We start from the raw sequence: 12,236 nt of genomic DNA on the forward strand, positions 1-12,236 counted from the left end.
TGTGAAACTAGTAGCAGAAACTGTCATTTGAATGACTTGTTTCCATTTTATCTAGGTCTTTCTGCTTGATTTTGTGACACCTTTTTCTTTCATAGGGTTTATCACATTGTGTTATAATTATATGTTTAATTATCTGTCTCTCCTAGTAGACTGTGAACTCTTTGAAGACTGGGTTATGTCTGTTTTGTTCCTAATTGTATCCCCAGAGCTTATCACAGTAGCATAAAACCTGATGTGTTGTAGGCACTTAAAAATATTTGTAGAATTAATGAATCCTAAGCCTGTGAATGCAATGTCAAACATATTTTACGGTATTATGGTTTAGGTTATCTGTATTTTTCATATTAACTTATTTTGGTTATTGATGATGTTGCCAGTTGACTTTAGTGTGTGCATGGCTGTTCTATCATTTTGAAGTCAACAGGAAGTGGTCAGTCTCTGATGTGATTCTTAATTGATATTTATGACTCAAAAATTCTAAATACACATATTCTTAAAAAACATATCAGACTAAACAAACCACAGTTATTACTGGTATTTGTTATAATTCTTTTAAAGGTATAAAATGATAATTTTCCTGAGATATGAACATAAAACAAATCAATGCAAGTATAGATGGGACTAGATGGAGTTGTAAAGGAAGCTTTGTCTTTACAGTAAAAATATGAGTGCCATGTAGTGCAACCGTTTTTACTGCTAGAACACTATTGAATTAAGAAGACTCTGCTTAGTAATATTCATGCCTCTTTAAAGTCTCTTAAGTGGAGTCTCTTCTAAAGACACACCATTAGAATTATCCAAATTCAAATGATGGGGACTGGAGGAATATATTACAATCACATTTTATATTATTATCCGTTAAATAATATTCAGCTGAAATATGCTGACAGTTATTCAGAAATCTATGTAAAACTTTTGATGAACCCGGCCTTACTTTGTTCAGTAGTTATATCTCAATCAGACAAGCTCGACTGTATAATTTTAGGTTTAGTCAAGATGAGATTTATGGGTATATCATATCCAAAGACTGCTGTGAAGAAAGTAAGATTTGAAGAAATGAGTTATTAATCTTTGCTACAGAACATTAACAAATGTCATTTGGCTTTTGTGAGTAGGTATCTAGGAGGTAGTAGATTCATAAGCCCCCCAAAATAGGTTTCTTCTTACACACCTCTAATACTAGGAACATAATTAATAGTTACCTATTACTCACTTGTGAAGTCCAAGCTTTTACTTCATTCATTAAATTCAAGTTTAGTGCAAAATTAACAAAATTAAATAAGAACTATCGTGTTGTAGTGAATGGTATTGTCTGTCTTGCTTTTCAGTGGGGTTGTGTGTATATACATGCTTGAGTATGTGTATGTGTTTGTGTGTGTGTTGGTGATAGTGAATGTGTTTTATTTACTATCACTGGATAGTATATAAATATAGAATAAATAAATTTCTTGCTCAATACATTTCTGTTTCTGTTCTTGCAGATAGTCTAAACACGCTTATTAGGTAGGTGCCCATGTTTGCCTGATTAATTTGTCTGGCAAGTCAAATTAATGGTCTGAAAAAGTCTTGTTATTGAGATAATTGCTAGTGTGATGTTTGCCATCACTTTTTAGTTCTGAATTTCAAAAGGCCAGTACCCAGAAGGTGTTTCGTCTCCTCCCAGGTTCTGTGCCCTCAGTTTAGTTAAGTGGTCTCCAGGTGGATGGTGACACATGGGTCACAGACCAGCTTTCTGGAGAGGAATGACTTTCCCCTGGGACTGGCTTTAACAAAGAGCAAACTCTCATTAAATGTTTGCTGAGTGGATGTTGAATTAGCTGAGGGCTTTTACCATTATCTTGTAGTTTCTCTATAAAAAGAACATTTTAAAGAAGCTATCACACATATATATCTGCATAAATATGAATTATGTCTAAAAGTGTTTATATGACATGTAGCAATATCTAAGAAGATATGATACAAGTAGACATTATTGTAGATAGAGTATCATGGGGCAGATGAAGTCCTTCAAAGATTTTTTTTGTATAACTACCCACTCATTTGTTTCTAAAATTTCCTTGTACAATGCACTCTCTGTGTTATTATCCACCGCATAGGATCTGACACCCACATGAGAACTAAGTCAGAAGGCTACAGTGAGGAACAATGAAGTGTAAATTAGGGGAATGAACTCATGCATCCAGGTACCTAATTTTAAAACCACTGTGTGAAAATAAGGATGCCTCCTTGTGGGGTTACAGAGAGCCCTTCTAGCCAGCACTGCTTGCCTGGCCCATATCACTCAGTAGTTCTTCTACCTACCAGAAGATTTTAAATCCAATGCAGATTGGGCCACATAACATTTTGTTAGTCTTAACTAGTTTCTAACTAAATATTTGAAGATTTATGGAGTTAAAACCTCCCAATACTGATCTAAAGTCCAGGATTAAAAAAAAAAAACTTCAGATATCAGATACTCTAAATTATCTTCTGTTGTGTCAATTTCTATTGTCAGAGAATGAGAGCTGACATTTTTCTATGGCATTAGACTGCTTTCTCATGGATTTCCATCAATTCTGTCAGTAGGATTCCTGCGCCTATTCTGGTCTGAAAACATGAGTAGAAAAAAACCATCCACAGATACATACATTTTGTGTTTGTGATTGTGGTCCCCCAGTGATGATGTTTTACAACCAGGAGAATCCTTCTTTTCCTTCTCGACCAGTTCCTTCCCTTTAGTTTGTTGTACTTGCAGCAATTTGTGTATTTCTAATTTAAAAAATACTTCAATTGACTCATTAAACACATTGCCCTTGTCCTGGTTCTCTTATTAATGGATCTAAACACTTTTTATAGCTCACCAATCTATGTATTTCTACTTTTTAAAGAGACCCACACCCCTTTATTAGAATATGGAAACTTTACATTTGAAGCATATTTTTAAAAAATTAATTGGACCTTTTAAGCGAAATTTTTCATTTTCGTAAGTGCAAATAATGGACCTTTAAAAAAATCATAATTTCTATTGAATGCCTAGTTTGACATAATTGATATTGGGTTAATGATCTAACCAGATGATCCTCTGGGTTAGTGCATTCAAATATGGAGTCTGCAGTATAAACTGGTTTGGAGAACACTGCCTCCTCTAAGTGCTGTCCAGGTTACCTAAGGGTCAAGTTAGATTAGTACAAAGTTATATGTTTGGGCTTTCACCTGAGCTGATTCATATTATGCTTTGGGCCTTTGATCAAGAATAAACATGGTGGATGTTATGGTGCACAGCCAACATAAGCCCCTTCAAGACTGAACTGTTCTTGCCTCCACCTGATCCTGTTTTCCGCACTCCACTGCAGCTCAGGTTTTGAGAGCACTCCCCAAGAAACCTCCGACAAGCCAGTCTCAGTTTATCTTTCCTGAATAACTCAATTTAGGACAATAAATATATATATATATATATATATATTTTTAATATGGGCATACAAATAATTTCACTGCATATTTTGCAAAAGTTACTATTGGAATTTATCATTCATGTCTTCCCCAAAAATCTAGTTTATAAATTCTTAGATATTATTCTTAAAAATATTTGTCTTTCCTCAGAACTGATATGATTTAATTATTTATTAAGAAATGTGTATTAGTTTGAACTATATGGAATAGACATTTTGTAGATCAAAAATGATCAAATATTTTCAATTTCATAAGGTTCTAATAAGTTTTTAAATTTTTTTTCTTTGGCTGCCAAGATGCTTGTGGGTAAATTTTGTACTCAACTGCAATATTACATATTATCTTCAGCCTACATTTTCTGGTGTAAATACTTACACCATTACACCAGAAATACCACATTTACACATCGTGTTGTTTATAATGTTTTGGAAAATAGAGAGACTATAAGTAAATAAATTATTTTAAATGAAATAAAACAGATTTCTGTGCCGTAGACAAAACGTTGAACTTAAACTGGTCCATAATTTTAGTTTGCAATAACAGCATGCCAGAGAGATAATGTTGAGACATAATTCAGAGTTCAGAGATATGATTTGTTGTTTTCAATAGCAAAATTTTCCTATGTCTGGGTGGTTTTAATCTCTTTGACAGTCCACATATAACAATCTACAGCTGCTCTAGTCTTCAAGGTGATGACTTAATACATTCTGATTATGGTTTACCTATTCCTCTGGTGGATTCCCAAACTCTGATCACCATAGTTATTCACACACTGTACTTGAGTCATTCGTTCATTGAATACATGTGAACATGTATTTTAAGTGCCTGCTGGGTCATATAGGAAATATGGCAGTCCAGCAGCCAGCAAGAGAAATGCAGTGCTTGCCTTTGGAGATCTCTTGTTTTTCTTTTCTTTCTAAACTGTGACTAGACGGCAAATTCTTTGAAGGTACACCCTATGGTTATCTCCCTTCTACCTTCAGTGTACCACTCAGTGAGCACACACTTGTCACTCAAAAATATTTCTTAAGTAAGTGAATAAATGAGCAATGACAACCTATACTTTTGTTTACTTCATCTCACCAAATACTGAGACTTTTAGTAAAACAAATCCAATCAATGGTTTTATGGTTGTCTTCAGTTCCCAGGCATTAAAAGTATTTTAAAATTGGTTGCACATGGTTTAACTGATGTTTTACACTTAGCTGTCTCATTGATATCAGCCCATTGGAAAAGACAGAGGTTTTCTTGGGAGTAGCTTAATTACATTCTATTGAATCTTCCCCTCCACTACTGAGCTTTCAGACTATTATGCTTAGTTTATAGATGTTACATAGGTAGGGTCCAAGACAGTCTTCACTTTTGCTTGGTAGACCATCATAATTCCCTATAAATAACCAATAATTTAGGCAGAATTAGAATTTCATATTTTATTGTGACTTTGTATAGAGTGGTCTAATTAGATGACAGTCTCGCTTTGAGAAAAATATTAGTGTGAGTTCCTTTTCATGGATTAATATTTGTGACTGCCAACCTCTTGTCTTCTTTCACTCTGATCCTTTGCATTTGAGATTTCCTTCCCTCTGTCCCCTGTATAGGACTATCTCCTTCCAATACCAGACTTACAATTATTTTCTCTTTAAATTAGTTTTTAGAAACCATTGCCTCTCGTGGCATTTTTAATTCATTGTATACATTACTGAGCTTTTGCTTTGTATTCCAGTCATTTCAGTCAGGAGCCAATATTGTGTAGTGTTTAGGAAGCCAGATCCTGTATTCTAGCTCCATCCCTTGCTAGTGGATAACAGCCACTAGCTGCTACAGTGATAGTGGTAACAGCCACACCATTTGACCTCTTAGTCTCAATGGCTTAAATTATATGGTGCGGTGGGGTTACTTTTGATATCTGTCTTTTAAGGTTGTAACAAGGATTAAATGAAATAATGTATGTAAAATGCTTTAGCATAGTGCCTGGTATCTGTTACATATTGTTACTGTTATCATTATCAGTTGTTTTTGCTGTCTTTGATATTAATGTTGCCCAAGTAGACTGTAAATTTCAAGAGCCTTAAGATCACACCTAAAATTTCCCTTGTACCCTTGATGTAACACAAAATGCAATATATACTCTAGCAAAAGCTTTTGGAGTCAATAGATGTAAAGGGAGAAATGAATTTGTTAATGAATGTTGTAAATTCTGATTCAACATACTTTTCTTAGACTAATAAACAATATTCCTTAGCATTCAGTTACACTGTGTGAAAGTAGTTCAGATTTGTGAATCTGAAAATGCTATTTATAATGTACATTTTGTAAATGTACACAGATTAAGAAGGATTAACTTAAAACTGTAGGATAAGCTAAATAGCTACCCTAAAAAAATTACCACTGGCATTTTAATGAAATGTTATTTTACAACTTTAAAGCTCATAGCAATATAATTAGTAATATGTGTAATCTTTATTACCAATCTTAATCTTTTTTACATGACTGAAAAATTATTTTATGGTAGTACAATTAAAACAATGCTAAAAATGTCAGCATAACAGAATTAAACTAAAGTAACTACTACAATATTGTACCCCAAACCAGCTAATTTAAATGCAAAATACTTTGTAAAGGCTATTTATCTGGGCTAATGCATGTTAAGGGATTCAAGGAGTAGTTTGTGTTACAGAAATAAAAAGAAAAATAAGCACTGTACAGCAATCTTTACTATTGTTTAACATGAGGGAAATATTAAATAGGTTTATATATAGGTCACTTGAGGAAAATGTATTAGAAGCCACATCACAGCATAGTAAATATAAAGGGGACTGGCAGGCAATACTATTTTCAGAGGCTTTTAAAGGGGAAGCTTGAAATACTTAAAACTGTCCTTATACAAATAATGGTATATCATTAACTATGATAGCTAGACTGAAGACGCCCAGAATTTTAAGTCTGTATTTTGAAAAAGGGATTTCAAAATACTGGTAAATTGCTTAGGTGGCTCATGACACTGTTTAGATTTTTCTCTGAATTTTTCTTTCTTTCAATTCATAATGACTCTAACAAAGTATTGTTATTATTAAGTGAGAAGATGGAAGTGTTTAAAATAAAGATTTTTAAAAAATTAATCTCAGTATAGAAACTTCGGAAAATATAGAAAACTGAAAAAAAAATCACCTAGATTTTCACTACCCATAAAGTATCAAACAATATTTAGTATATGTGTTTCTGGTCTCTGCTCTTTAATGGATAATTTTTTTTAGTTTTAGTAAAAAATAGTTGTGATTATATCCAATGAAATATTTATGTGTAGTATAAAGAAACCCAGGAAATATATATTATATAAAGATCACTAGTAATAGTGAATCAGCTGTGTTTTCTTCTTATTATTTTAGCCATTCTTTCTCAGACCCTCAAAAAGTTTTGCTACTTATATGCTTACTTCAAATTTTTTTCAGTTGCATGTTACTTGAAGGGCTGTTCTTTAGGACTCTGTTAGCATTTAAAGTATTTTAATAAAGATTAAATTACTTCTTAAAAACTGTAATCCATTAATATCTTATGTAAATTATGACAGAAGCATAGACCATAAATTTGAAAAAACTGCATGTTATAGTGTTTATTGTCATAATCCAGTTGTTGAAAGTGGAATTCATTTACGAGCTGTTGCTACACATTGCAATTGTTTGGTTTCTATTTTGTAGGTCCCAGCACACCTGGAAAGTCCTGCAAGGACTCAGCTACAGAAAGTTCAGAGACAGCAAGTAAAACCCTTCATGACCCTTGACCATCAGATAGTCAATCAGACTCTTAAACGGTCACAGCCTCCAACACCAAGCAGTACATTTATGGTACAGCATGGACACCCGTCTCCTGAGAGTGATGCTGGCCTCACTGGAAATCCACTCACCAAGTTGCTAACTGTTGGGAAAGAAGATGACAATGTGGAATGGCATGTATGTCATAAATCTCTACATACATATTTACTTAAACTTTTCAATAATGGATATATAAAGAATTTTCCAAAAAGAAAGAATGCAGAACTAGGTTCTCTATTCACTCTGAAAATCATAAAAATATATGTAGGATGAAAATCATCTGTACAGTAAATTTAGAACTCACCCAATACAATTTATCTTACAACTGCTTTCTTCCAAAGTTCATTTCCTTGTACAGAAGATTGATTTCTAAAGGAAAAAACAAATCCTAAAGGATATGCATAAGCCACTGAATTCTAGGCAAAACCTAGAAAATGATCTTATTTCTTATGAAATATGTTTTCTAAAAAATGAGAAAGAGTAAGTAACATATATCATTCTTCTCAATTTCTTAGTAAATATTTTTTTCTTTAGGCACACAGCTTACCTTTTATTTTATAATAAGTTTATACATTATAAGAGAAATTTACCTGATCTTAGTGGTCCTCTAAGTGGTGTCAGTCAAATGGAGTTGCATGGCTGGGAAAGGTTGAAAACGTAAATAGATGTAGTGGTCTAGGGGCAACGTGCACACTGGCTGCAGACAAAAGTTTTCAATTTTTTTAACCATTGTTCTTTAAACTGTGTATTTAAAAGTCTCTTCAATCATTGATGTCTACTTAATCATAATTTTATTCCATATATTATAGTTTTAATGTGTGTTCTCTTTGAATTTGGCTTATCATGTACACATTTTCACATACTACTATCATTCCCAGTCTTGCTATCTTTAGTAGCTAATATGTATCCTATATTGTTGCAATTTCCTAATATTTTTTGATTGTTGCTGGAGTCCTCTTCACAAAGCAGAAAGTGTTCAGTCTTTAGAGTCAGATGGCATAAAGTTAGAATCACCACTTACTTGTGTGATCTCAGTCCTTCACTTCTCTCACCAACATTTCTACAGCTTGAAGAGTTTTTCTGATGCTTACATTTTCTGACTGGGGTGGTGGTGGGGAACTCACTGTGATTCTTTATTTTTATAACATTTTTTGGATGTATATATATATTTGTTTTTTAATTGAAGTATAGTCAGTTTACAATGTTGTATCAACTTCTGGTGGGCAGCATCGTTTCCATGACATATGAACATACATATATTCGTTTTCATATTCTTTTTTACCCTAAGTTACTATATAGTTCCCTGTGCTATACAGTATAAACTTGTTGTTTATCTATTTTATACATATTAGTTAGTATCGTCAAATCTCGAACTCCCAATTTATCCCTTCCTACCCCGTTCCCACTGGTAACCATAAGTTTGTTTTCAATGTCTGTGAGCCTTTTTCTGTTTTGTAGATGAGTTCATTGGTTTCTTCTTCTTCTTTTTTTTTTTCCCCTTTTTTTAGATTCTACATGAGTGATATCATATGGTATTTTTCTTTCTCTTTCTGGCTTACTTCACGTAGGATGATGATCTCCAAGTCCATCCATGTTGCAGTAAATGGGATTATTTATTCTTTTTCATGGCTAAGTAGTATTCCATTGTATAAATATACCACAACTTTTTTATCCAGTCATCTATAGATAGACATTTAGTTTGCTTCCATATATTGGCAATTGTATATAGTGCTGCTATTAACATTGGGGTGCATGTATCTTTTTGAATTAGAATTCCCTCCATATATGTGCCCAAGATTGGGATTGCTGGATCATATGGTAAGTCAATTTCTAGTTCTTTGAGGATTCTCCATACTGTTTTCTACATTGGCTGCACCAAATTACATTCCCAACAACAGTGTAGGAGGGTTCCCTTTTCTCCACAACCTCTCCTGCATTCATCATTTGTGGATTTTTTTAACGACGGCTGTTCTGACTGGTGTGAGGTTATACCTCACTGTAGTTCTGATTTGCATTTCTATGATAATTAGCGATATTGAGCATCTTTTCTTGTGCCTATTGACCATTTGTATGTCTTCACTGGAGAATTGCTTTTTTAGGTCTTCTACCCATTTTTGGATTGGATTTTTTTTTATTATTAAGTTATATGAGCTGTTTCTATATTCTAGAAAATAAACTTTTGTCCCATTCATCCATACTGTGTCTTTTGACTAGAGAATTTAATTCATTTACATTTAAAGTAATCATTGATAGATAAGGATTTACTACAATAAAATATTATTAGTTGTTTTCTGGTTATTTTGTAGATCCATCATTTCTTGTTTCTTGTCCTGCTACCTTTTTTGTGTGTTTTGCCTTTTGGTATCAGCATGCTTTGAGTTCTTTATCAAGCTGTGTTGTTGTTGTTGTTGTTGTTGTTGTTGTTTTTGTTTGCATAATTACTATAAGATTTTCCTTTGTGGTTGCCATAAGATGTACATAAAATAACATAAACTTATAAACCCTATTTTAAACTGATAATAACTCTAGTAGAATTTGTATTCTTTGCACTTTTTCTCCCTCTCTCATTTTAGGTTATTTCTGTTACAACTTATTTTTTTTATATTGGGTTACAAATAATAGATTATGGTTATTTTTGTTGCTTTTTTTAACTTTTTAACCAGAGTTGTGAGTCATGGAACTACCACTATATCACAGAATTAACTGTGACTATATATATATATATATATTTTTCATTGTCAGTGAGAGTTATGATACTGTTTTGTGTTTTTATTATGTTAATTAGCATTCTTTTACTTCCATTTAAGGAACTCCCTTTAGCATTTCTTGTAAAACAGGTCTAGTGGTAATGAACTCCTCAACTTTTGTTTGTTCAGGAAAGTCTTTATCCCTCCTTCATTTTTGAAGGACAGATTCACTAGTGGAATTCTTGGTTGACAGTTATTTTCTTTCAATAGTTTAAATATGTCATCCCATTGTCTCCTGACCTGAAAAATTCTGTTAAAAAATCCAGTGATAGTCTTGGGGGTTCCCTTGTATGTAACTTCTCACTTTTCTCTTGCTGCTCTTAACATTCTTTCATTGTCTTTGACTTTTGGCAATTTAACCATACTGTCTCTTAGTGTAGCCCTATTCAGGTTCGAATTATTTAGGGTCTTTTGGGTTTTGTGGATCTGGATGTCCATTTCTTCATTTAGGTTCAGGAAGTTTTCACCCATTATTACTTTAAATGTATTTTGTGTCCTCCCCCCTTCTCCTTCTGAAATTCCTATAATGCAAATATTGTTTCTTTTCATTGTGTCCCATAATTTCCATAGGCTTTCTTCATGCTTTTTTCATTCCTTTTTGTTTTTGCTTCTTTTACAGGGTGATTCCTTATGTCCTAGTGTCTGGGTGGCTGATTCTTTTTTCTTGCAAGGTCAAATCTACTTTTGAAGCTTTCTACTGAATTCTTCAGTGCAGTTATTGTATTTTTCAACTCTAGGATTTCTGCCTTTTTTAAAAAAATGATTGCTATTTCCTTTTCTAACTTCTTGCTTTGTTCATATATTATTTTCTTAATTTTGTTAACTTTGTTTAGGCATCTGTCTGTGTTTTCTTCTAGTTTACTAAACTTCCTTAAGAGGATTATCCTGAAATCTTCGTCTGACTGTTCATAGATCTCCATTTCTTTAGGATCAGTTATTAGAGTTTTATTAGTTTCTTTTGGTGGTATCATATTTATCCGATTTTTTGTGATCTTTAAGCACTCATGTTGGTATCAGTGGATTTGAGTAATGTGGGCCCCAGACTTTACAGGTTTGCTTTGTTAGAGACAGTTCTTCACCAGTCTTCTCTTTTGGGGTTTCTGGGTGTGTCTGCCACCGATATCCTTAGGCAGGTGGGGCCTGCTATTATGATCTATTTTGGGGTGAGGCAACTGTTCAAACTCTGAGGATAGGGATGCTACCAGCTGAGAAGAGTTGAATATACTATTGGGTTTGTTTCCTACACAAGTGAGTTTGTAGAAGGGGCTCGATAGTTGCCTGAATTCTCTGATCAGGCTTACTAGGTGGTTGGGACTGGATATAGCACATGGAGCTATGAATAAGCTTCCATGTCCTGGCAGGGAAGCAGACCAGGGCCCAGGGCCTGTGCAGTTTACTGTTTGGGGGCCTGAATAAGGCCTAAGTATGCACTGAATTCCCTGGTCAGATGAGGCCACTTATTTTGCTCTGCAGTTGGGGGAATCATGGGCTGTGCTCTCTGTTCAAGTGCTGCTGTATGCAGCACTGTTAAATAGGCTATGCAGCTTCCCATATGCTCCAATTAGTTTCCTTCGTTAGATAGACTCAAGTCTGTATTCTATGATGAGCAAGGCTATGAATCAGATTCCCTACCCAGACACAGTGGGAAAAGCTGCTCTAAAACCAGTAAAGCACTTTGTTGTTTTAACTCAAGCTGATTCAAACCCAGGTTCCTTGGCTAAAAGGGCTACTGGGTTTGCTCTGCAAACTATCATTTCTGTCTGCCCTTTGCTCAGCTTGAGTGCTACTGGGTTGCACAGCTTTCAGGTATTTTTGCCAGCCCTTGTGATCAGATGGGGCGAGAAGACACTGTCTACAGTGGGTGGGGTTGTGTCTCAGCCCCTATGCATGGGAAGGAGGGAAATGGGCCCCTCCAGGTTATTCTCAGTTTTCCAAACAGTTTCACTGGTTGAGAAGAGCCAGGAGCTACTCTCAGCCTTGCTATGAATTAATCTTCCTGTCTGTCCACAGCATGGGAAGACCCCTTGCTTGGTACTACTTTCCTCTGAGGGCAATATGCTCTGCCTGCCTTCCTTTCTTTTGGCTTGAGTACCACTGGGCTGCACAGTTTCCAGCAGTCGTCACTAGCTCTTCTAGTCAGATGGGGCTGGAAGGTTCTTTTCATTGCAAGTGGGGCTGTGACTCAGCACCTCATCTGGGTGTGGGCTGGGCTCCAGGCTGGTAAAACTTCTTTGTGGATCTAAATCTGGCA

The 12,236-nt window shown here is 34.5% G+C and overlaps 1 protein-coding gene across 2 annotated transcripts in view; it reads left to right on the forward strand.

Moving 5' to 3' along the window:
• Positions 1–12,236, forward strand: part of TFEC (transcription factor EC) — a 338,168-nt gene that overhangs the window by 284,431 nt on the left and 41,501 nt on the right. For both annotated transcript variants that reach the window (XM_074367178.1, XM_074367177.1), the window contains one exon: positions 7,125–7,376. In XM_074367178.1, the coding sequence (XP_074223279.1) occupies positions 7,197–7,376 (180 nt within the window). In that variant the 5' untranslated portion in view covers positions 7,125–7,196. The remainder of the gene's footprint in view (positions 1–7,124; positions 7,377–12,236) is intronic.

Source organism: Camelus bactrianus, chromosome 7 (genome assembly GCF_048773025.1).
Source record: "Camelus bactrianus isolate YW-2024 breed Bactrian camel chromosome 7, ASM4877302v1, whole genome shotgun sequence".
Lineage (NCBI taxonomy): Eukaryota > Metazoa > Chordata > Mammalia > Artiodactyla > Camelidae > Camelus > Camelus bactrianus.